Source organism: Scyliorhinus torazame, chromosome 1, assembly GCF_047496885.1.
Source record: "Scyliorhinus torazame isolate Kashiwa2021f chromosome 1, sScyTor2.1, whole genome shotgun sequence".
Classification (NCBI taxonomy): Eukaryota; Metazoa; Chordata; class Chondrichthyes; order Carcharhiniformes; family Scyliorhinidae; genus Scyliorhinus; species Scyliorhinus torazame.
Genome location: NC_092707.1, coordinates 93,092,088 through 93,118,725, shown reverse-complemented (window position 1 = coordinate 93,118,725; position 26,638 = coordinate 93,092,088). Strand labels below are relative to the sequence as shown.

General features: G+C 46.7%; 1 protein-coding gene across 4 annotated transcripts in view; it reads left to right on the top strand.

The window, feature by feature from the left end:
* The window catches only part of septin5a (septin 5a), a 235,542-nt gene that overhangs the window by 157,057 nt on the left and 51,847 nt on the right, over positions 1-26,638 (top strand). For 3 of the 4 annotated variants that reach the window (XM_072498136.1, XM_072498118.1, XM_072498128.1), the window contains one exon: positions 22,309-22,405. In XM_072498136.1, coding sequence (XP_072354237.1) covers positions 22,396-22,405 — 10 coding nt within the window. In that variant the 5' untranslated portion in view covers positions 22,309-22,395. Of the gene's footprint in view, positions 1-11,086; positions 11,222-22,308; positions 22,406-26,638 lie in introns of those variants that run through there. The other variant, XM_072498126.1, reaches the window with a different exon arrangement.

Sequence of the window (26,638 nt, the reverse complement as noted above, 5' to 3'; positions counted from 1 at the left end):
CGTCATTTGGCCATGCCCCTTTTGGCAGAGTTCTGGCTCTAATGTCTCGCGGGGCTTGGGTAAATCCCACGAGACACCGAGGCTGTCGGATGGTGTGCTGTAGAGCTCTCCTGAGATTCTCGGACCGCGTTGTGCACAGCGCGGCAGAGAATCATGCCCTCAGTGTCATTTTGGGCGGGATTGGCGGGGTGATTCCTGCCAGGCATTTGGGTGCTATCCAAACTGTTATTCACCCTCACTTAGGGTGCGATTTTAAAACAAAATAGAGTCCATTATGGGCTGGAATCAAGGGGTCATTCCCGGTGCAATCAGATGGCACTCTTTTTTCAGCCCTTAGTGGGGAGCGCCCCACCAAGGCCTCGCTTAGCCGTATATCCTGCACTGTGGAGCTCTGACTAGCAAGGCTCCTCAGTGCAGAAAGAGATTGGGCTGCCATCCCCCCCGCCAAACGACATGACACCTGGACTCCCCAAATCCCCAGCTCACGGGTTAGGCAGTCCTCGTTTCCCCACGCAGCCCACCTCTTACGGGCAGGGCACCCCCATGCTCGGTCCGCAGCGTGGCCAAAATGCCAGCCTGGAACATGGGAACATAGGAATTAGGAGCAGAAGTAGGGAATTCAGCCCATCGAGCCTGCTCTGCCATTCAATCAGATGATGGCTGATCTCTTCAGGGTCTCAAATCCACCTCCCCACCTGTTGTCCATATCCCTTAAACCCATTTCTAAAATCATAAAGTGATTGATTGATTGATTAGATTTATTGTCACATGTACCGAAGCACAGCGATAAGTATTTTTCTGCGGCCGAGGGAACGTACACAGTACGTACATAGTAGACAAAGAGAATAATCAACAGAGAACATTGACAAATGATACATTGACAAACAGTGATTGGTTACAGTGCGGAACAAGGGACCAAACAAAGCAAATACATGAGCAAGAGCAGCATAGGGCGTTGTGAATAGTGTTCTTACAGGGAACTGATCAGTCCGAGGGGGAGTCGTTGAGGAGTCTTGTAGCTGTGGGGAAGAAGCTGTTCCTATGTCTGGATGTGCGGGTCTTCAGACTTCTGTACCTTCTGCCTGATGGGCGGGTCTGGAAGAAGACAATGCCTGGGTGGGAGGGGTCTCTGATAATGCTATCTGCCTTCCTGAGGCAGCAGGAGCTGTAGACAGAATCAATGTGGGGTGGTAAGCTTGTGTGATGCATTGGGCGGAGTTCACCACACTGCAGTTTCTTGTGATCTTGGACCGAACAGTTGCAAAAAACAGGTATGATGCAGCTGGATAGGATGCTCTCGATCACAAATCTGCAGACGTTTGTGAGAGCAGATGCAGACATGCCAAATTTATTTACCTTCCGTCGGAAGTAAACAGCCTCCCCGAACAGGCGCCGGAATGTGGCGACTAGGGGCTTTTCACAGTAACTTCATTTGAAGCCTACTTGTGACAATAAGCAATTTTCATTTTCATTTCATTTCAAGTAGAGACGTTGTTGGGCTTTCTTGACTGTTGCATGAACGTGAGTGGACCAGGACAGACTGGAGGTCGTCCTTCAGAGTGGCCGGCCCGACGATCGGATTTTGGCTGTCTCAGGCGATTCCGTGAATCGCGGCAGGGCATCGGACCGGCGTGCCGGGAAAATTTGGCGACCCAGGCGATTCTCCAAACCGGCGCAGGAGCGGAGAATCGCGCCCCCTGTGTTGGGACGCTGGAGGAGCCGATGGATTTTGTCAGGGTCAATGAACTGGTAGGAAAAGGAGGACATTGAACTTTGGAGGAGATCCTTTGGGGTTTGTTTGGGTTACTTTTGCACTGTGTTTAGCGCCATTCTTTTGTTTTGGGTTTGTCTTTTCTTGATGGGGGATGGTGGGTTGTTCTTCTCTTTGTGTTTGCTTGGGGATTGTTAAGTTTGCACTGGGAGGATGTCTGAGCGGGGGAGGGGGGGGGAATCAGTGGGGGGTAGTGTAGCCATCTGAGATGGCCACTTACAACCAGGGACCGAGAAACTCGCAAAGCCTAGCGGGTAAAATGGACAAAGCAAGACTCAGGCAGGCTCAGAGCCTGAAATGTATATTTGCAAGCAAGGAGTCCAGACGGTATCGAAACTCCGATTAGCATTTGATGGCCCATCTCCACCAAGACAAACGACTGGTACTTGAGTGACCGGTACAGTCCCAGACATTTCGGCACCACTCCCTGTTCTTGGGAAGCATAAACAACAGGGTCAGTGACCGCTTGGGACACACCCAGCCATCCAGGCACCCGCCCATTTATTGATTAGAAATCGAACACTGTGATCGGGGATCACCCAATTAGTGGGTTCCAAACCGAAGGACTGCCCAAAAGAGCGCGAAAACCCCCATATACAAGAAGAGAGTCCGCCATATGTTCGTCCTCTCTTGGACCTGGCGCCCCGGCTACGACGATTTCCAAGTGCAGCACCACCAGAAGCAAGTCCATGTTCAACGCTCGCTACCAGACGGATGAGCCTAGCTGAGCAGCAGTTACTCCTTCGGACTTGATTGACCCAGAATCGAACAGCGGCCACTGTTTCTCTGACAGTGAGAAGAAGGGTGTCCGAAGTTAAGTACAGGTTGTCTTAGTCGATAGATATAGTTAACTAGTAGTGTTTATGTTGCATGACTAATTGTATGTGAATAAAGTACCCTTGACCTTGAACTAACTAACTGGTGTTTGGCTCTTTGATCGATAGCCGGTTGAACCTTGTGGTGGTATCATTTGATACCTTGTGACTCTGAACATTAGAATATAGATACCAAAAGAAAGGAGGGCAAAGCCACTGATTGCCGTAGTTAGAGCAGAGCCACAGAAAAGGCAACAGTAGGACGCTAGGCGCCATGGGCGGGGACTACCAGGCTAGCTGGGCGGGCTTGTTCACGGATGTGCAGTAGGGGGTGAGCAGGTGGTTAGTGTGTTGATGGGGGTTAGGGTTGCGTTTTGTGCTGGCAGGGGAGGAGGAACTGCTGACAGGGGAGGGGTTTCTAAAAGATGGTATGGGGAGGGCCGATGACAGTGGGCTCCCGAGCGGGAGCCTGAGGAGGTTCGGGACGCGGGCTGGAGGCTGGCCCAGGAGGGGTTATGGTTGATCGACAGAGGGTAGGGTCACCATGTGCCTCTGACCAGGCTTATCACGTGGAATGTGTGAGGGTTCAATGGGCCGGTCAAGAGAGCCCACGTGTTCGCACATTTGAAAAGCTTGAAGGCGGATGCGACTCTGCTACAGGAGACGCATCTGAAGGTGGTGGATCAGACAAGGGTGGGTAGGGCAGGTATTTCATTCAGGGTTAGATTCTAAAATGAAGGGGGTGGTGATTTTGATCAACAAGCGAGTGGCGTTTGAACTGGGTAGTATAGTGGCGGATTCTGGATGAGTTATGTTATGGTGAGTGGGAAACTGGGGGAGGTGCCGGTGGTGCTGGTGAATATTTATGCTCCGAACTGGACGATGTAGAGTTTATGAGGCGTGCGTTGGGGAATGATCATTCTGAATTCTCCCTCTGTGTACCCAATCAGGCGCCGGAGTGTGGCAAATAGGGGTTTTTCACAGTAACTTCATTGCATTGTTAATGTAAGCCTACTTGTGACAATAAAGATTATTATAAATATGTAGGCGCCAGGTTGTTGATGAAGGTGTTGGCCTCGCAAACTGACGATTGATTCCCGGGGGTGATAGGTGAGGACTAAACGGGATATTCTGAGTCATGGTGATATTATTAAAGAGGAGGTGTTGGGTATCTTTAAAAAGCATTAAAGTAGATACGTCCCCAGGACCTGATGGAATCTACCCCAGAATACTGAGGGAGGCAAGGGACGAAATTGCTGGGGCCTTGACAGTAATCTTTGTATCCTCATTGGCTACAGGTGAAGTTCCAGAGGACTGGAGAGCAGCCAATTGTTTAAGAAGGGCAGCAGGGATAATCCAGGGAATTATAGGCCGGTGAGCATTATGTCAGTGGTAGGGAAATTATTGGAAAAGGTTCTTAGAGATAGGATTTACTCACATTTGGAAACAAATGGGCTTATTAGTGATGGACAGCATTGTTTTGTGAAGGGGAGGTCGTGCCCCACTAATTTGATCGAGTTTTTTGAGGAAGTGACAAAGATGATAGATGAGGGAAAGGCAGTAGATGTTGTATACATGGACTTCAGTAAAGTCTTTGACAAGATACCTCTTGGTGGACTGGTACAAAAGGTGAAGTCACATGGGATCAGAGGAGAGCTGGCAAGATGGATACAGAACTGGCTTGGGCACAGAAGACAGAGGGTAGTAATAGAAGGGTGCTTTTCGGAATGGATGGCTGTGACTAGCGGCGTTCCACATGGATCAGTTCTGGGGACTTTGTTTGTGGTGTATATAAATGATTTGGAAGAAAATGTAGATGGTCTGATTAGTAAGTTCGCAGACGACACATAAATTGGTGGAGTTGCGGATAGTGAAGCGGATTGTCAGAGGATACAGCAAGATATAAACTGGTTGGAGTCTTGGCCGGGAAATGGCAGATGGAGCTTAATCCGGACAAGTGTGAGGTAATGCACTTTGGAAGGTCCAATGCATGTAGAAATTACACAGTAAATGGTAGAACTCTTGCGGGTACTGACAGGCAGAGAGATCTGAGCATGCATGTCCACCGATCACTGAAAGTGGCAACGCATGTGGATAAGGTGGTTAAGAAGGTATACGGCATGCTGGCCTTCATTGGTCGGGGCATTGAATATAAAAATTGGCAAGTCATATTGCAGCTGTACAGGACCTTAGTTAGGCCTCATTTGGAGTATTGTGTACAATTCTGGTCGCCACACTACCAGAAGGATGTGGGTGCTTTGGAGAGGGTACAGAAGCGGTTTACTAGGATGTTGCCTGGTATGGCGGACATTAGCTATGAGGAGAGGTTAGATAAACTTGGTCTGCTCTCACTGGAACAACAGAGGTTGAGAGGCGACCTGATAGAGGTCTACAAAATTATGAGTGGTATGGACAAAGTGGAAAGTCAGATGCTCTTTCCTCGGGTATGAGAGTCAAGTACTAGGGGACATAAGTTTAAAGTGTGTGGGGAAAAGTTTAGAACAGATGTGTGAGGCAAGTTTTTTATACAGAGGATGGTAAATATATGGAAGGCGCTGCCTGGGGAGTTGGTGGGAGTAGGTACGAAAGCGGCATTTAAGGGGCATCTCGACAAATATATGAATAGGGTGGGAATGGAAGGATATGGACTATGTAAGTGCATACGGTTTAAGTTTAGGCAGGTACCATGATCGACGCAGGCTTGGAGGGCCAAAGGTCCTGTTCCTGTGCTGTATTGTTCTTTGTTTTGTGAAGGGGAGGCAGGTGATGGCGTACGTGAGGAGGCTGCTTAATGTAATAATGATGCCCGCGGAGGGGCAGGAGGTGGAGGTGGAGGTAGTGGTGGCGGTGGACGCGGAAAAGGCGTTTGACCGGGTGGAGGGAGAGTATCTGCTGGAGGTAGTAGTGTGGTATGGGGAAGGGGTTGTGGACTGGGTCTCGTTGTTACACAAGGTGCCGGTCACAAGTGTACCGAGTAAGTTTGGGGTATTTCAGTACTCGCAAGAGTTCTACCATTTACTGTGTAATTCCTACATGTATCGTGGGACAAGGCAGGGGGTGCCTGTTCTTCCGTTGCTTTTCACCTTGGCAGTAGAGCTGCTGGCAATGACACTTAGAATCATAGAATTTACAGTGCAGAAGGAGGCCATTCGGCCCATCGAGTCTGCACCAGCCCTTCGAAAGAGCACCCTACCTAAGCCCACACCTCCACCCTATTCCCGTAACCCAGTAATCCCGCCCAACCTTTTCTGGACACTATGGGAAATTTAGCATGGCCAATCCAACTAACCGGCTCATCTTTGGACTGTGGGAGGAAACCGGAGCACCCGGAGGAAACCCACGCAGACACGGGGAGGATGTGCAAACTCCACACAGACAGTGACCCAAGCCGGGAATCGAACCTGAGACCCTGGAGCTGTGAAGCAACTGTGCTAACCACTGTGCTACCGTGCCGTATTAGGGCATTGATGGACTGGAGAGGGGCTGGTTTAGCACAGCGGACTAAATAGCTGGCTTGCAATGCAGAACAATTCCAGCAGCGCGGGTTCAATTCCTGTACCGGCCTCCCCGAACAGGCACCGAATTGTGGTAACTAGGGGCTTTTCACAGTAACTTAATTGAAGCCTACTTGTGACAGTAAGTGATTCTTCTAAGGATTGAGCAGGGGTGGGTGGTTGAAATCGAGCACAGGGTCTCACTGTATGCGGATGACCTGTTGTACATTTCAGATTTGTTGGGCAGTATCGGGGACATCATGGAGATTCTAGAGGAATTTGGCCGGTCCTCAGGATACAAGTTGAATATGGGAAAGAGCGAGGTGTTCCCAAATGAGAATAGAGGGCAGGAGAGGAGGTTAGGGGAACTTCCGTTCAGGGTGGTGGGGCGAGCTTTAGATAGTTGGGAATCCAGGTGACTTGGGGCTGAGCGCAGCTGCACAAGTTGAACCTGTCCCGGCTGGTGAAGCAGATGAAAGTGGATTTCAAGACGTGGGATGTGCTGCCACTGCCTCTGGCAGGGCGGATGCAGACAGTAAAAATGACGGAGCTGCCAAGGTTCCTGTTTGTGTTTCAGAACCTCACAATTTTCACCCAAAGTTGTTTTTTAAGAAGGTTAATGCGCTGATGTCTGGGTTTGTGTGGGCGGGAGCGAGGGGGGGTTTGCTGGCGCTGCTGTACATGATGAACTACTACTACCAGGCAGCGAATATTGCTGTGGTTTGGATATAGGTTATTGGGGAGGGGTCGGCGTGGGGTCGGATGGAGGCAGCATTGTGTAGGGGAACAGGTTTGAGGGCTTTGTTGTCAGCGCCTATGCTGTTCTCGACGGCCAGGCAGTCCGTGAGCTCAGTGGTGGTAGCAGCCCTGAGGGCGTGGGGGCAGTGTAGGCAGCAACTGGGACTGAAGCGTGCCTTTGCATGGGTGCCGATCAGTGACAACCACAGGTTTGCTCAAGGGGGCTTGGATGCGAGGTTTTGGGGCTGACGGCAAGCAAGGATCAAGCTATTTGAGGATCTGTTCATGGGGGCACATTTGCGAGGTTGGAGGACCTGGAGGAACAGTATGTGCTGCCCAGGGGCAATGGTCTTGGGTACCTGCAGGTCCGGGATTTTGTAAGGAGAGGGGACGTCCTTTCCTGGGCTGCCTTGGGGTTGCAAGACAAGATGCTTGCCGAGGGACGAGATTCTCCGAAGTCTACAAGGAGTTGATGGATTGGGAGAGGGCCCTGGCGGGGGACATAAAGCACAAGTACGAGGAGGATCTGGGGGAGGGGGTGGGTGGTGGGGGCCGAGACACGGCAGAGGCCCTGCGGAGATGAATGCGTCCTCGTCGTGTACCAGGCTAAGCCTCATCCAGTTTAAAGTGATATATAGGGCGCATATGATGGTAGCAAGGATGAGTATGTTCTTTGAGAAGGTAAAGGATTGGTCCGTGTGTGTGGGGGGGCCGTGAATCAAGTCCACTTGTTCTGGGTGTATCCAAGGCTGAAGGGGTTCTGGCAGGGGTTTGTGGACGTAATGTCCGAGGTGCTGAGTGTGGAGGTACTCCCGAGTCCAGAGGTAACGATATTCGGGGTGTCGGAAGACCCGGGGGTCCAGGGGGTGAGAGAGGCTGATGTTCTGGCCTTTGCCTCTCTGATAGCCCGGAGACAGATTTCGAAATTTTTCTTCGAGTGCCCAATTCTTTATTTTTCCAATTATGGGCCAATTTAGCATATCCAATCCACCTACACTGCACATCTTTGGGTTGTGGGGGTGAGAACCACGCAGACACGGGGAGAATGTCCGCACTATCTCCACACGGATAGTGACCCAGGGCCGGAATCAAACCCAGATCCTTGGCGGCGTGAGACCGCAGTGCTAACCACTGTGCCACTGGGCCGCCCTTCGGAGACGGATTTTGCTTGGATGGTGGGCCTCCGAGCCGCCGAAAGCGGGGGCGTGGGTGAGAGACCTGGCGGAACTCCTGAGGCTGGAGAAGGTCAAGTTCATCCTGAGGGGGTCGTTCATTGATGTATTTTAGGAGGATTGAGGGGTCAGCAGGGGGAGAATGGAGGGGTAAGGGGTTTGAAATGGGGAAGGAGGGATATGAGAAGGGGGTAGTGTTAGGGGAGCAGGGGGTAGTGGGTGTTGGTTGTTTACAATGTAGTTTAGCTGTTCTTCTGCTTTTGTTTGTTTATAACAAAATGCCTTGAATAAAATATTTCTTTAAAAGATACTGAAGCTGCCCATGTCCAAATGCAGGCAAGGCCTGGATAATATTCAAGCTTGGACTGATAAGTAGCAAGTAAGATTCACGTCACCAAAGTGCCAGCTATTGACCATTTTTAACAAGAAAGAATCTAATCATCTGTCCGTGGCATTCAATGGCATTACCATTGCTGAATCCCCCACCAGCAACATCCTGACGCTGAACTGGACAAGCTACATAAATTCTAAGGTTACAAGAGCAGGGCAGAGGCTAGAGGTTTTGTGATGAGAAACTCACCACCTCACCTCCCCAAAGCCTGACAAGGCAGAAGTCAAGTGTGTGATAGAAAGGGCAGCACAGTGGTTAGCACTGCTGCCTCAAGCGCCAAGGACCTGGGTTCAATCCCGGCCCCGGGTCACTGTCTGTGTTGAGTTTGCGCCTTCTCCCCGTGTCTGCGTGGGTCTCACCCTCTTAGCCCAAAAAGATGTGCAGGGTAGGTGGATTGGCCACGCTATATTGCCCCTTAATTGGAATAAACAGAATTGGGTACTCTAAATTTATTTTTTAAAAGAGTGTGATGGAACACTCGCCACTTTTCTGGATCAGTGCAGCTTCAACAACACTTAAAAGCTTGACACTATACAGGACAAAGCAACTTGCTGGATTGGCGCCCTGTCCACAACCTTAAACATTCACTCACTCCACCGCCCATGCACGTTGGCAGCAGTGTGTACCATCTACAACATGCACTGCAACAACTCACCGAGTTTCCTTCTGCAACACCTACCAAACCCATAACCTCTACCCCCTAGAAGGATAAGGGCAGCAGATGCATGACAGCATCAGCATCTGCACGTTCTACTCCAAGTCACACAATATCCTGACTTGGGAATATAATGCTGTTCCTTCAGTGTCACTTGGTCAAATCCTGGAACTCCCTCCCTAACAGCACTGTGAGTGCAACTACACCCCAGGGACTGCAGTGGTTCAAGAAGGCAGCTCACCACCACCTTCTCAAGGTCAATTAGGGATGGGCAGTAAATGCCGGTCTAGCCAGCGTCACCCACATCCCTTGAGGGAATAAATGAAATAGAAATAGGATAGTTCTCTAGGTTTGCCATTAATAAGCCAACCCTGGATCTGGATGAGGTGGGTTGTATCATCAGCATCCCAAATCAGAAATCTGAGTTTTTGTGTGTGAGCATCTTGTTATGGGGTGGGTTTACATGAATATTCATTTAGATTATCAGTTTTGGCAGCTCCATTTTGGGCCTTTTAAAAATATATATTTTTCCACTTGTTGGTGCAGTCAGAGGGCAGAGGAAATAAATCAGTCTCCTGTGTCAACTGTGGCTCTGTGGTCATGCCCTCACTTCTGAGTCAGAATTTCATGGGGTCAAATTCTTCTCCAGAGATTCGAGGACAAAATCTCGGTTGTCATTCCAGTGGAGTACTGAAGAAGTGCGGCATTCATTTTCCAGATATCGTGTTGAGCTGAGATCCCTGGGCTGGATTCTCTGGTTCTCCAGCTGCGTGTTTCTTGGTGGTGTCCCATTCCCTGGCGGCAGGATTCTATCTTCCTGTTGCTTGTCAATGGGTTCTCCCAGTAAAGCCATCCCATGTCACCGGGAAACCTGGAAACGCTGGGCATGGCCAGGAACACTGTCAGTGGGAACAGAGAATCCCAATTGCCGGAGAATTCCAGCCCCAATATTTCCCTCTCAATCAAGACCTTACAAATAATAATAATAATAATAGCTTATTGTCACAAGTAGTCTTCAATTAAGTTACCGTGAAAAGCCCCTAGTTGCCACATTCCGGCGCCTGTTCGGGGGAGGCTGGTACAGGAATTGAATCCATGCTGCTGGCATCGTTCTGCATTGCAAGCCAGCTATTTAGCCCAGTGCGCTAAACCAGCAGTGTGCTATACAAATAGCAGTTATCTGGTCATTAACCCATAGCTGTTTGTCAGATCTTCCTGTGCAGAAGTTTTTAAAAAAATCTTCCCCATGTTACAACCGTGAAGTACTTAACTGGGTGTAATCGAGATTTTGGGATGTCCTGTGATGGTGAAATGAACTATATAACTGCAGTCTTTCTTTTCTTATGGTCTGCTGAGAATATGACCTTCAGTGTCTTACTGTAAACATGAAGTGGACTGTATGATGTGTTACTATAAACAGAAGAATAAGGTGATGGGCTAAATTTCCGCTTTACAGTGACAGTGAGTGTAACTGAATGGGGACAAAATAGGTAAAAGTGTTAATCCCATTTTTCAGCAAGGCTGGCCAGTTCTCCTGTAAGTGGGAAGTCTTCGCGAAGGGAGTTCATTCCTTTGTATTTCACAATAACAGGCAGAGATGGGGGGAACGGGTTAATCCTTCCCCCGGAGAGGAGTAACTAACTGTAAATGGAAGGGGGGGTGAATCATTTTTTTCAATGAACTGACGCTTCTCAGTTGGAGTGACTGTCCTGTCAAAGATATTTCCTGGAGTAAAGTGTGCATCTTGATTATTGGGGGGGGGGGGGGGGGGCATTTTCTCAGAGTTTTCTGTTTAATGGCAGAAGTTTAAGAAGGTCAACCATCACGTTTAACAACCTTGTCCTGCCCCAGCGCTGTTTTGTGAACCTTGGAAGCTGGGACTGAAGGGAATCTGTCTGGATGAGACTGCGCCTGTCACCCCCACCCCCGCTCTTGACACAGCCCGTGAAGCAGGAAATTCCAAGTTTCTGTTCTGCAGCCCAGTCTTCCCTCGGCACCAAGCTGCTGCGAGTCATTTGCGATTTTCAGCAGGAGAGTTTGCACTGGAGTCTGCCAGAGGTTTGTCTGCTGGGCCGGGAGAAATCCGACCTCTGACATGGATGCCATCATCATCCAGGAGCGTTTGGTGGAGCGACTCCTCTCTCCCAGGAATGTATCAGAAAGGTGCCAGCGGGCACGGCTGAAGGTACAGTGAGGTTTGGGGCAGGGCAGTGATTAGACTGAAAGGAACGGGAGGTGTTTGAGTGGAGAAGGCACTGCAAAAAAACAAAGTGGAGCTGATTTATTTGTGCTTTCTATTCAAATGACCTCATTGAATCACCCAGTGGGAATGAGGGCACAGAGGTATCTTCTGATCAATCGAGGTAAACGGGCTGATCTGGAATCTCCCGGGTAAAACAGACTGAATAAAAGTATCTGCGATTTGGATTTCGATATGTTTCTTGGGAGGCACAGTGAAACGTATTTTTCTGCGTGCAGCTCAAACAGCGCATTTAATAATAATCTTTATTATTGTCACAAGTAGGCTTACAGTAACACTGTAATGAAGTTACTGTGAAAATCCCCGAGTCGCCACATTCCGGCGCCTGTTCGGGTACACAGAGGGAGAATCCAGAATGTCCAATTCACCTAACAAGCAAGTCTTTCGGGAATTGTGGGAGGAAACCGGAGCGCCCGGAGGAAACCCACGCAGACACGGGGAGAACGTGCAGACCGGTCCGCACAGACAGTGACCCAAGCCGGGAATCGATCCTGGGACCCTGGCGCTGTGAAGCAATTGTGCTAACCACTGTGCTACCGTACGCCCGGTTATGAGGCAGTCCGCATCCCAACTGCTTCCTAACTTTGACCAGCTAGGCTCCAAGTTGTCAAAACAGCCATTTGAATGTGGTACCAGAGGGCAATCAGCATACTGACAAAAAAGCTTAACGTGCGCAGAACATACACAGAATGGGAAGCATTTTTTAAATCTGATTTGTAATCGAGTGAAAGGCACCCATGTACATGAAAAGAAAAGAAAATACATAATTGGGCAACACAAGGTAGACAATGTAAATACCGAGACACCGGCATAGGGTGAAGCATACAGGAGTGTAGTATTAATCAGGTCAGTCCTAAGAGGGTCACAATCATAAATGTTCTGGGAAGAGGTTTCTGAAACTGATGGCAGGAGTTCTAACTGAGAACCCCAGAGCCTCTTCAATCAGAAACAGTGCCAGTTGAATTTCCAAAAAGATGTCTCGGGGTTGAGACCCGGTGCAGGTGGGATTTGTAAATCACATTCCTAGTTGGGATCTTGACCCTCCAGGACAGTTTGTAATTTTCCAAGAGCCGCTGAGGGGGAGTGGAACAGGAAGCCCGCTTGCTGCCAATTAACGGCCCCGAAGAGCCTTTAGGAGCTTCTCGAGGAGTCTGTCCACTTCAAAGTTGAATTTTTAAACTTTATTTCACCAAACCTGATCAGTCTCGTGCACTTTAGTGCACAGCTGCCAGGTTTGCTGCAGGGCCAATTAAAGATTATCTGTCTTTAGGTTGATTCCATGATGAGGCCATTCCAGTACATAATATTATAGCGAAAAAGATTGTGGAGGAATTAGAACAAAGAACAAAGAAAAGTACAGCACAGGAACAGGCCCCTCGGCCCTCCAAGCCCGTGCCCGACCATGCTGCCTGACTAAACTACAATCTTCTACACTTCCTGGGTCCGTATCCCTCTATTCCCATCCTATTCATGTATTTGTCAAGATGCCCCTTAAATGTCACTATCGGCCCTGCTTCCACCACCTCCTCCGGTAGCGAGTTCCAGGCACCCACTACCCTCTATGTAAAAAAACTTGCCTCGTACATCTACTCTAAACCTTGCCCCTCGCGCCTTAAACCTATGCCCCCTAGTAATTGACCCTTCTACCCTGGGGAAAAGCCTCTGACTATCCACTCTGTCTATGCCCTTCATAATTTTGTAGACCTTTATCAGGTCGCCCCTCAACCTCCGTCGTTCCAGTGAGAACAAACCGAGTTTATTCAACCGCTCTTCATAGCTAATGCCCTCCATACCAGGCAACATTCTGGTAAATCTCTTCTGCACCCTCTCTAAAGCCTCCACATCCTTCTGGTAGTGTGGTGACCAGAATTGAACACTATACTCCCAAGTGTGGCCTAACTAAGATTCTATACAGCTGCAACATGACTTGCCAATTCTTGTACTCAATGCCCTGGCCAATGAAGGCAAGCATGCCGTATGCCTTCTTGACTACCTTCTCCACCTGTGCTGCCCCTTTCAGTGACCTGTGGACCTGTACACCTAAATCTCTCTGACTTTCAATACTCTTGAGGGTTCTACCATTCACTGTATATTCCCTACCTGCATTAGACCTTCCAAAATGCATTACCTCACTTTTGTCCAGATTAAACTCCATCTGCCATCTCTCCACCCAAGTCTCCAAACAATCTAAATCCTGCTGTATCCTCTGACAGTCCTCATCGCTATCCGCAATTCCACCAACCTTAGTGTCGTCTGCAAACTTACTAATCAGACCAGTTACATTTTCCTCCAAATCATTTATATATACTACAAACAGCAAAGGTCCCAGCACTGATCCCTGTGGAACACCACTAGTCACAGCCCTCCAATTCGAAAAGCATCCTTCCGTTGCTACTCTCTGCCTTCTATGACCTAGCCAGTTCTGTATCCACCTTGCCAGCTCACCCCTGAGCCCGTGTGACTTCACCTTTTGTACTAGTCTACCATGAGGGACCTTGTCAAAGGCCTTACTGAAGTCCATATAGACAACATCCACTGCCCTACCTGGATCAATCATCTTTGTGACCTCTTCGAAAAACTCTATCAAGTTAGTGAGACACGACCTCCCCTTCACAAAACCATGCTGCCTCTCACTAATACGTCCATTTGCTTCCAAATGGGAGTAGATCCTGTCTCGAAGAATTCTCTCCAGTAATTTCCCTACCACTGACGTAAGGCTCACTGGCCTGTAGTTCCCTGGATTATCCTTGCTACCCTTCTTAAACAGAGGAACAACATTGGCTATTCTCCAGTCCTCTGGGACATCACCTGAAGACAGTGAGGATCCAAAGATTTATGTCAAGGCCTCAGCAATTTCCTCTCTAGCCTCCTTCAGTATTCTGGGGTAGATCCCATCAGATCCTGGGGACTTATCTACCGTAATATTTTTCAAGATGCCCAACACCTCGTATTTTTGGATCTCAATGTGACCCAGGCTATCTCCACACCCTTCTCCAGACTCAACATCCACCAATTCCTTCTCTTTGGTGAATACAGATACAAAGTATTCATTTAGTACCTCACCCATTTCCTCTGGCTCCACACATAGATTCCCTTGCCTATCCTTCAGTGGGCCAACCCTTTCCCTGGCTACCCTCTTGCGTTTTATGTACGTGTAAAAAGCCTTTGGATTTTCCTTAACCCTATTTGCCAATGACTTTTCGTGACCCCTTCTAGCCCTCCTGACTCCTTTCTTAAGTTCCTTCCTACTTCCCTTATATTCCACACAGGCTTCGTCTGTTCCCAGCCTTTTAGCCCTGACAAATGTCTCCTTCTTCTTTTTGACGAGGCCCACAATATCTCTCGTTATCCAAGGTTCCCGAAAATTACCGTATTTACCCTTCTTCCTCACAGGAACATGCCGGTCCTGAATTCCTTTCAACTGACACTTGAAAGCCTCCCACATGTCAGATATTGATTTACCTTCAAACATCCGCTCCCAATCTAGGTTCTTCAGTTCCCGCTTAATATTGTTATAATTAGCCTTTCCCCAATTTAGCACATTCACCCTAGGACCACTCTTATCCTTGTCCACCAGCACTTTAAAACTTACTGAATTGTGGTCACTGTTCCCAAAATGCTCCCCTACTGAAACTTCTACCACCTGGCCGGGCTCATTCCTCAATAACAGGTCCCGTACCGCCCCTTCCCTAGTTGGACTGTCTATATATTGTTTTAAGAAGCCCTCCTGGAGGCTCCTTACAAACTCTGCCCCGTCTAAGCCCCTGGCACTAAGTGAGTCCCAGTCAATATTAGGGAAGTTGAAGTCTCCCATCACAACAACCCTGTTGTTTTTACTCATTTCCAAAATCTGTCTACCTATCTGCTCCTCTATGTCCCGCTGGCTGTTGGGAGGCCTGTAGTAAACCCCCAACATTGTGACTGCACCCTTCTTATTCCTGATCTCTACCCATATAGCCTCACTGCCCTCTGAGGTGTCCTTCCGTAGTACAGCTGTGATATTCTCCCTAACCAGTAGCGCAACTCCGCCACCCCTTTTACATCCCCCTCTATCCCGCCTGAAACATCTAAATCCTGGAACGTTTAGTTGCCAATCCTGCCCTTCCCTCAACCAGGTCTCTGTAATGGCAACAACATCATAGCTCCAAGTACTAATCCAAGTTCATCTGCCTTACCCGTAATACTTCTTGCATTAAAACATATGCACTTCAGGCCACCAGACCCGCTGTGTTCAGCAACTTCTCCCTGAATGCTCTGCCTCAGAGCCATACTGGCCCTATCCCCTAGTTCTCCCTCAATGCTCTCACCTTCTGGCCTATTGCTCCCGTGCCCACCCCCCTGCCATACTAGTTTAAACCCTCCCGTGTGACATTAGCAAACTTCGCAGCCAGGATATTTATGCCTCTCCAGTTTAGATGCAACCCGTCCTTATTTAGGTCACACCTGCCCCGGAAGTGCTCCCAGTGGTCCAGATAACGGAAACCCTCCCTCCTACACCAGCTGTTCAGCCACGTGTTTAGCTGCTCTATCTTCCTATTTCTAGCCTCACTGGCACGAGGCACAGGGAGTAATCCCGAGATTACAACCCTCGGGGTCCTGTCTTTTAACTTTCTGCCTAGCTCCCTGAACTACTGCTGCAGGACCTCATGCCCCTTCCTGCCTTTGTCATTAGTACCAATATGTACAACGACCTCTGCCTGTTTGCCCTCCCCCTTCAGGATGCCCGCTACCCGTTCGGAGACATCCTGAACCCTGGCACCAGGGAGGCAAACATACCATCCTGGAGTCTCTTTCACATCCACAGAAGCGCCTATCTGTGCCCCTGACTATAGAATCCCCTATGACTATTGCTCTTCTGCGCTTTGACCCTCCCTTCTGAACATCAGAGCCAGCCGTGGTGCCACTGCTCTGGCTGCTGCTGTTTTCCCCTGATAGACTATCCCCCCCGACAGTATCCAAAGGGTATACCTGTTCGAGAGGGGGACAACCACAGGAGATTCCTGCACTGACTGCCTGCCTTTCTGATGGTCACCCATTTCTCTGCCTGCAAGAGAATTAAGGTTCGACCTTAATTTTTCCTTCATGATCCCTTATGTTCCTGCCAATGCTGCTGACGCTCTGAGGAACTGCCTGCTCTAATTGACAAGGCAGTGGCAGCCTCTAAAATTGCTGTTGCCTGCCTTTACTGCTGGTGCCAGGCAGGCAGCTATCATCTCCTGCATGTACTTGGTGCCTCTTAATGGGTGCTGACATTTGAATTTAATAATAGTCTCACAAGAGAGATGCTGTTGAAGCGCGGGGTCGTGATCTGGAATCCATCTTGGTGTTGGCTTCCTGACCCCACTTTGAAAATCTGACCGTCGGTGATAGTACCCCAGGATGTCCATCCACTTTGGGGATGGAATCTTATGGCCCCCATCAGCAGTAGGAAGCTTGGCGGATGTCCGGACATCTTGGGCGTCATTCTCCGCCGGCGGGAGTCTCCGTTTTGCCGGCGCCCGGGGGTTTCCCGACGGCGTGGGGCTGCCCCACAATGGGAAACCCCATTGACAGGCCGGTGTTACGGAGACTCCCGCCGGCCGGCCGGGGCAGAAATGTGGCGGGGCGGGATGGAGAATTTTGCCCCAAATTCTTTACATTGGGATAACATATCAGAATTTTGGGGGAATTTAAAGGCAGGTCGAGCTTCCAGACGGATAATGTCGGGAAACCCTTTTGCATGCATTAACATCTCATGCATGATCATTAAATGCAATTTTGCTCCTACACCAAATAAAGTTTCCCACCAATGGGAAATTAGAACATTCACTTTTACAACTGGCACTCGGCAAGCTTCACTTCTTCCATGACTTTGAGGTGAGTAGATGCTGCTTTTCCCTTCCTGGGGACCGCTCATACCTTCACTCATATCTGCAAAAGCTGTCTGAAGGTTGGAAGTGGGGGTTAGAGTGGAAGGCTGCGCCGAAAGCTGGGCCTTGGAGGTTGCCTGAGGGGGAAGCGAGGGAAGCTGTCCAGGTGCCCTTTAAATATGGGCCTTCAAGGCAGGAAGGCGACTTCAGGCCTGCTCCCGCCACAAGATTCACCATGTTCCACATTGACTGAATAAGTAATGAGATGAACAGCGTGAGATTGTGTGTTCGGCTTCCAGCACTGCACAACAACCACCCCCCCACCGATCACCACCACGCTCCTTACAGCCTACCTCTTTGACCAAGCTTCTGATCGCCAGCTCTGATATCACCTTACATGGCTTCTTGTCGTATTTTAAGTGATGATACTTCTGTCAAGCACAGTGGGACATGATGCTGATTAAAACGGCACTTTATGTAAGTTCTTTTTGTTTATTTTATAAACTGGGTGCAGAAGAATACATCCAAGTAAAACTACAATGAAACTGAGGGCATTTGCTTACAGGATATGGGTGGGCAGCTCTGCAAGGTGAGCACTGGACTCCGGACAGGAGGACCTGGGTACAAATCCGAACTCAGCTTTTCACCCGCCAGAAATGTTTGGCTAAAATGGTAAATGTGATCTCCTGAACCAGTTTTGATCACCAGAAGCAATAGTAGGGCAGTTTTCTGACATATAATAGTTAACATGGACTGAGTACAGTACCATCCACACATGACCTGCATCCAGGCGGCAGTGTAGTAGTTTGGACAGTGCTGTGTGTAGAAGTAAGCATGGAGACAGTACCTAGCTTGGAATGTTAGCTTGTAGGTAAGTACATAACTTCTCCAATCCACCCAATTTGCTTCCTGCACGAGATGCGCAGTAAGGCAGACATTTTTCTGTTTCCAAAGCTAGTAATTTGCAGAACAGGCTGCTAGCCTGTCGCCAGGGGGTTATAGCTTGAGGGGAGCCACGCCACATCAAGCGTGGCTGCCCAGGAGTCTCTCCTGCCCTTACTGACAGCCATTGCCATGTTTGGAAGTGTTTGCAGGTTGACACATTCAACCTGTTTGACTGCGTTATGAAGGCACCTTCCTTGGCTATCATGCCCTGGGTTGCGACTCGAATCCGGAGCTTCTAGCTCAGAGGTGGGGATACCCACTGCACTCAAGGCCTCCTTGTAGTTTCTAGTAGGCAATTAATACTTACATTTTTAACTACCTAAGACTATGAACACCTTAAAAAAGACATACCGAATGACAGTGAACACCAAACAACATTATTTATAGTTTCTATTTTTTGCGGCAAGTGTTCTCATTTTGAAACATGTGTAAGGGGGGTGAGAGCAGATTTGATGGTAACTTTAAAATACAATAGGGTATATACTTGTAAAGAAGACATTTGTGGGGCTGTAGGAAAAGAGCAGGCGAGTGGGAGTGCACAGATAACTCTTTCAAAGATCTGGCTAAGCACAATAGGTCAAATGACCTCGTTGTGTGCTACTCGATTCTAGGATGCTATTTCCTGTTACTGTGGCTGTAAACTGAATGGGGTCAGCCACGTAAACAAATGGGTGTGGCAGAGTTGCTCAAGATCAGAGGATTTGTTGCATCTGCAAGGATGGGCGGTACAGTAGCATAATGGTTAGCACTGTTGATTCACAACGCCAGGGACCCGGGTTCGATTCCCGGCTTGGGTCACTGGGCGGAGTCTGCATGTTCTCCCCATGTCTGCATGGGTTTCCTCCAGGTGCTCCGGTTTCCTACCACTACTCTTGAGAGATGTGCTTGTTAGGTGAATTGGACATTCTGTATTGTTCCCCAGCAGGTGCTTGAGTGTGGCGACGAAGGGATTTTCAGAGTAACTTTATTGCAATGTTAATGTAAGCCTACTTGTGACACTAATAAAGATTATGATTATTTTCAGGTTACTTTTCTACAGGTGTGAGATGGTTAAAGGGTTAATGGAAAACCTTGTATTCATATTGTGCCTTATCAAATTTCAAATACATCTCAAAACACAAAGAACAAAGAAATGTACAACACAGGAACAGGCCCTTCGGCCCTCCATGCCCGTGCCGACCATGCTGCCCGTCTAAACTAAAATCTTCTACACTTCCTGGGTCCGTATCCCTCTATTCCCAACCTATTCATGTATTTGTCAAGATGCCCCTTAAATGTCACTATCGTCCCTGCTTCCACCACCTCCTCCGGTAGCGAGTTCCAGGCACCCACTACCCTCTGTGTAAAAAGCTTGCCTCGTACATCTACTCTAAACCTTGCCCCTCTCACCTTAAACCTATGCCCCCTAGTAATTGACCCCAAAGAACAAAACGTCTCATACAACAAATTATTTTTTAAGCCAGTGACTTTTCTTTGCATATAGATAATTATAGTCACCTTTTGCTCAAAACAAGATCCCATAACCGGTTACATTTTACATCAAATTACTTTAAATAGGATTTACAGTGCAGCATCATGCCTTCAGTGTTTATGCAGTGAGTCTTCTCGCACCATTCTTCATCCAACCCAATCAGCGCAGCCCCCTATTCCTTCCTCCCTTGTGTAATATTCAAGCATTCCTTTGAAGGCAGTTATGCTACTCACCTGAACTACTCCATGTGGTAACAAGTCCCACCTTCTAGCAATTATATGGGTAAAGAAGTTTCTCCATAATTCTTTACAGGATTTATTCATGACAGTTATATTTTTGGTCCCGAGTTTAAACTTTATTCATGAATATAATGTATTTTTGACCCTTTGTTTGAATTCTCCCACAAGTTGAAATATCTTTCCTTTGCTCTATCAAACAGGTTTGTTCTGTAATGTTAAAGACTTTTGCCAGGTCACCTACCAGTCTTCTCTTTCCTTGAGAAAACAGCCTCAGCGTGTTCAATAGGTTAAGATAGTTGTAATTTCTCAGTTCTGGTATCATCCTTGTGAAACTGATATGCGGAATATACCTGGGCAACCCACTCTCACCCTAAATGTGACCTGCACAACATTCCTGAAGATGAGTCTCTGACTTGTTAATCCAATTGGCTAGGACTTGTGTACATCTGGAGTGGTGTTTTCTTGGGTTGGCTTTCACAACAATGGGACATGACACTCTACTAAAATATTGTAATAAATATTTATTAATCTGTTGTCAAATCCTCACATGTGCCATTGTGAAAAGGCATACTTTCAATAGGTAATATAAAAATGATTGAGTAAATAATCAGGTATTATTATTGCATAGATGTCCCTTCAGGAGAATCCGCTCAACACCTGGGATTTAATTGGTGTTCCTGGCTGGCTTGGCATCCCTGGCCAGCTCGGGTCTCAGTGCAGCATCACTTGTACAGACCTAAATCTGCCCCTATTCCATGTTGAGGAAATGCAATTCGGACCAAAGCCCAAGGTGTTGTCAAAGAAAGGTCCATCCCATGTCCCATGGACTAGTTGGTTTCATGTTTAAGTTAGGCTTCGAACCCTCTGAGCTGGCCTGTGATGCCTCTTCTAGGTCTCTGGAACTGGTGCATTATTGGAAGCGCCATATTTTAGTTGTGACTATCTGCCTATTCCAGTGGTTCAGGCTGATGTTGATAATGGTATTAGGTAAAGTAGAGCTAGTGTGGTTTCAGGCACTTCTGACCACCTTTCCCTCAAACCACACCACTAAAAAAGCAAACTTCATCTCATTGCTGTTTGTGGGAGTTGGTTATGTGCAAAATGGTTGTCTCGTTGGACTACATAACCATAATGATTGTGCTCAAATTAATTAATGACATATGAAATTACCCTGGAAATTGCTGAAACATGATAAGGAATTCTCTTGCTCTCTATCTGAACAAAATGTTCTTTCCACTATCTTGGTCCTATATCACATGGAATGAAAGGACTGGGGGGGAAGGAAGTCTTGAGTTGTGGTCATTGTTTTTCTGAGAATTATACGCAGTTCTCTTGTTTGGCAGACTGGTGGATCTGGTTGGTTGTTGCTGCCTTATTTTTTTCCTGGTTGTTGAGCTTTGGTAACTATTCTGGGAGTTGGAACCTCAATAGACATCCAGACCGTTGTTGATTGCGTTCTTTTCAATAATTGAGGATATTAGCTCAGAAATCTGTTTGATTTTATTTTTGAACAGCCCCAACCTGTTGTGTCTGTACCATCTCTTTTCAGGAGCAGCTTTGTGACTCAAACAGTCCCACATGCTCTCGATAGGCCAGCAATGATTCTTTTTCTTCAGAGTTGCTTATCCAATTCCTTTTTGAAACCCCAATTGAATCTACATCGACCATAGTCTCAGGCAGTGCATTCCAGATCCTAACCATTCGCTGCATGAAAATATTTTTCAATGTGCAATGTTTGTTTACTTTGCTAATCATCTTAGTTTGGTGAGTCGACGTTTCTGCCAAGGGGACTGGTTTCTCCCTATCTACTCTGTCAAGACTGCCCATGATTTTGAACACCTCAATAAATACTCCTTACGACCTTCTCTTCAGGAAGGACAAGCACAGCTTCTCCAATCTTTCCTCATAACTGAAGGCCTTGGAATCGTTCTCGTGAAACCTCTCTGCATCCTCGCGAAAGTCTGCACATCCGACCAAACGTGCAGTGCAGGTGTACAAAATCTTCCAACTAACCTTATTTTTATTTATATGTTATTTTTATTATATTTTTAATTTTTTTATTAATTTTTAAAATTATTATTATTATTTTCTGTCCCAGCAAAGACAACAGTCCAAGTGGTCAGAATTGTTTCAGACTAAACTGGCAATCCAATTGAGAGGTCACTGGGTGGTTACGGGAAATTAGGGAACATTGTGCTGGTGCAGTAGTGGATGCTCTTCTGAGTATTGCTTTGTGTTCATTCTTTGGATGTTTAATTTGTTCTGTACCTGTCTGGGGGTGCAGGATCTTGACACAAGGAAGGTGCTTAACTCTCAACATTACTCTCCCCATTGCTTGTAATCAACAGCATTAAACATTCACCCAAAAAACTCAGTGTAAGTTGTAAAAGGAGGATATGGTGAGCATTATATTCCTCACTACTGGGGTAAGCTGGAGCCTTGTCTCACCTCTGATGTGTATTATCTCTTTGAGAATTTCCAATGTCTAAAGATTACTTTTTGTTTCAGGACGTGGAAAAGGAATATGTGGGTTTCGCTACACTTCCCAACCAGGTCCATCGCAAATCAGTGAAGAAGGGTTTTGATTTTACGTTAATGGTAGCAGGTAAGAATGCTCCTTGCTCACACTTCACAAAACCTATAGAACAAAATAACTGATATCCCAATATAGTGAGGTAAACTAGCTTAAAAGCTAATTTGTTTTGGTCTGCATGTTTGTTTGCTGCAGCCCTAAACGTGAGGGGTAAATAAATGGAAAAAATATGTCATAATTTCTGCACTGATCCTGAGGAACTGGTATAATATGAAAATAATGAAAAATTGGTGTTGTCTGGTTTTTCGAATACTCCAAAGTATGCTTATTTTTTATTAAATTAATTATTTCATGGGATGTGAGCATTGCTGGCAAGGCCAGCATTTGTTGCCCATCCCCATTGTCCAAATTGTCTTTGAACTGAGTGACGTGCCACAGCATTTCAGAGGGAAGTTACGAGTCAGCCACGTTTCTGTGGGCCTGGAGTCACATGTAGGCCAGACTAGCAGATTTCCTTCGCTAAAGGGCACAGTGAAGCAGATGGGTTTTTGCAATAATAATTTTATGATTGCCTTCATTGAAACAGGCTTTTATAGATTAGGAACTGAATTTAATTTATACCAATTGCCCTGATGAGATTTGAACTCTTGGCCTCAGGGCCTTAGACTCTCAATTACCACTCAATTACACCTCTCAATTACCACACCAGTGACATTACCACTATGCCAGCATCTCTCCAACAGTGCTCTCCAGGACCTGTTGCTTTTGTCAATATTTGTGCAGGAGATGTAGTGGGGTTTTATTAGGAATGCAGTTTATGTGGTCTTAATTCAGAATTTTTGAAAACGTTTTTTAAAAATTGATTCTGGGGAAGTGGGCAACGCTGGCAAATCAGGCCTTTGATGCACATTCTCAGATGCTCTGGATAAAGTATTGTAGAGATTTCCTCTTAGCTACTACACACTGTGTTGAAGATGCTCACATGTTTGGCTTGGAGATCCAGAATATTAGCCCAGTGATGAATAAATGGTAATATATATCAGGATTGTGTTTGGCTTGGAAGGGAGCTTGGAGGTGATGATGCTTCCATGAACTTTCTGTCTGCCGCCTCCAAGGTACAGAAGGTTGCAGTTTTAGGATTCTCTGTAGTAAGAAACCTTTATGGTTTGCTGAAATGGATCCTGTCGGCAGTACAGTACACACTGCAGCCATGGTACACCAGTGCAGAAGGAGAGTGGATTCAAAGTAAACATGGCATAAAAGTTCAGAGGTAAATACAATAACAGGCGATGCCTTGATTATAAAAATGTAGACATCCTGGTTTCAATTTTTGGCCTGTGCTGAATTAGCTGACCCCAGCTGAGGGAGCAGTGTTACAGGAGGAGGAATTTGTCTCACCATCACAGGGCTAGGCAGTGGGAAATGTCAATCAGGCTTTCTGCTCTCAATCTTCATCCTGTGACCCTAGTGGCAAGTGCATGGTGGAGAATTTCCTCAGAGCTTTTCCCACTGCACCACTATAACTTTGCAGTACTGAGGGAGTGCTGCAAGTCAAAAGGCCATTACTGACATGCATATGAACAAATGAAATATGAGTAGAAGTAGGCCATTCAGCCCCTCGAGCCTGCTCTGTGATTCGATAGGATCATGGCTGATCTATCAAGTTCTACATTCCCATCTACCCCAATAACCCTTAATCCTCTTGTCCAACCAGAATCAATCTACCTCCGCCTTAAAAGTATTTAATGACCCCCATCTCCAAAAACCTCTGAAGCAGAGATTTCCAAAGTTGCACAACCCTTTAAGAGAAAATAATTCTCTTCAACACTGTCCTAAAAGGGCGACCCTTAATTATAAGGGCACACACAAGAGGAAACATCCTTTTGTCCGTTGATCTTTTCAAGACCATTCAGGATCTCGTATACATCAATGAGGTTGCCCATCACTCTTTCGAACTCCAGTGAGAACAAGCCCAGTCAATCTAACCTCTCCTCATAATGCAACCCGTTCATTCCAGGTATCAATCTGATAAAACTGCTCCGAACCATCATCCTTCCTTAAATAAAGAGGCCAAAATTACACACAATATTTGAAATGTAGTCTCACCAATATCCTGTTTAACTGAAGCATAATATCCTTACTTTTATGCTCAATTACTCTTGTAATAAGGTATAGCACTGCATTACCCTTCTTAATTTCTTGCCGTAGCTGCATACTAACTTTTTGTGACATGTGCACTGGAAAGCCTAGATCCTGCTACACCATCAAATTCTGCAGCTGAAGGCGCAGTAGTTAGCACTGGATTTGGATTTTGTTTATTGTCACGTGTACCGAGGTGCAGTGAAAAGTATTTTTCTGCGAGCAGCTCAACAGATCATTAAGTGCATGTAAAGAAAAGAAAATATATAATAGGGCAACACAAGGTACACAATGTAACTACATAAACACCGGATGAAGCATATAGGGGTGTCGTGTTCATGAAGTCAGACCATAAGGGTCGTTTCGGAGTCTGGTAACAGTGGGGAAGAAGCTGTTTTTGAGTCGGTTCGTGCGTGTTCTCAGACTTTTGCATCTCCTGCCCGATGGGAGAAGTTGGAAGAGTGAGTAGGCCAGGTGGGAGGGGTTTTTGATTCTGCTGCCCGCTTTCCCCCGGCAGCGGGAGGTGTAGATGGAGTCAATGGATGGGAGGCAGGTTCGTGTGATGTACTGAGCTGTGTTCACGACTCTCTGAAGTTTCTTGTGGTCTTAGGCCGAGCAGTTGCAATACCAGGTCGTGATGCTGCCAGAAAGGATGCTTTCGATGGTGCATCTGTAAAAGTTGGTAAGAGTCAATGTGGACATGCCGAATTTCCTTAGTTTCCTGAGGAAGTATAGGCGCTGTTGTGCTTTCTTGGTGGTAACGTCGACGTGGGTGGACCAGGACAGATTTTTGGAGATATACACCCCGAGGAATTTGAAACTGCTAACCATCTCCACCTCGGCCCCGTTGATCCTGACAGGGGTGTGTGCAGTACTTTGACAGTACTTACAGTACAGTACATTCCTGCCTCACGGAGCCGAGGACCCAGGTTCGATCCCAGCCTCGGGTCACTGTGTGTGGCATTTCCACATTCTCCCAGGGGCGGATCTACAATGAAACTAATGAAGCTTAAGCTTCAGGGCCCCTAATCCCGGAGGGGCCCCAGAAGCGACTTTAGTCCACATTGCTTAAAAATTTTGGGTCTACTGTATGAGAAGGGGTTTCAAAAAATAATAATATTAATAATGTAGTATAATTCAATGCAAAGTAATAGTTAAACTAAAATTAAAAGATTATTAAAGTATCATGTAGGCCAACCGTAAACGAAAAAACATTCAGACTAAGGATGTTTCATTCTAAATATATTTAATATAAAATAATTATAAATAATTTAAAACACTATTAACATTTATGACAGAAATATAAACAGTAGATGATGTGTCGTAACAAAAAAGGGGAGCCGTTGAAAAGGCAATCACAATGCGAACATGAATTTTCAACGTGATAGCACTCGTGATAGCGATCTAGAGAAGAATTTTTTTCAATAAAGTGATCATAAGGATACAATATTTTAATTACCCCTACTCAAAAATAAATGTTATATTTAGAAAAGTAAGGTAAGTAATAAAGGTGAAATAGTGTTAGATTAGCCTAAGCCTATTGTTTTTATGAAGAGATGAACGGAAGGTAGGCTATGACCGCATAGCCTAGGCTAATACTATATTACAAGTATTTATGAAAAAGTAATAAAAGGGTGAATTTGTGTTAAATTACAGGTATTTATTGTGAAAAATGTTCAAATAATGGTAAAATTGTGTTACATTACCTTAGCCTATGAGTTTTGGTGGCTAGTCTTGCCTAACTTAGTCTAGTCTAGCGTAGGCTAGCTTGAACATAGCCTAGTTTAGCCTAGAACATAGAACATAGAACAATACAGCGCAGTACAGGCCCTTCGGCCCACGATGTTGCACCGAAACAAAAGCCATCTAACCTACACTATGCCATTATCATCCATATGTTTATCCAATAAACTTTTAAATGCCCTCAATGTTGGCGAGTTCACTACTGTAGCAGGTAGGGCATTCCACGGCCTCACTACTCTTTGCGTAAAGAACCTACCTCTGACCTTTGTCCTATATCTATTACCCCTCAGTTTAAAGTTATGTCCCCTCGTGCCAGCCATATCCATCCGCGGGAGAAGGCTCTCACTGTCCACCCTATCCAACCCCCTGATCATTTTGTATGCCTCTATTAAGTCTCCTCTTAACCTTCTTCTCTCCAACGAA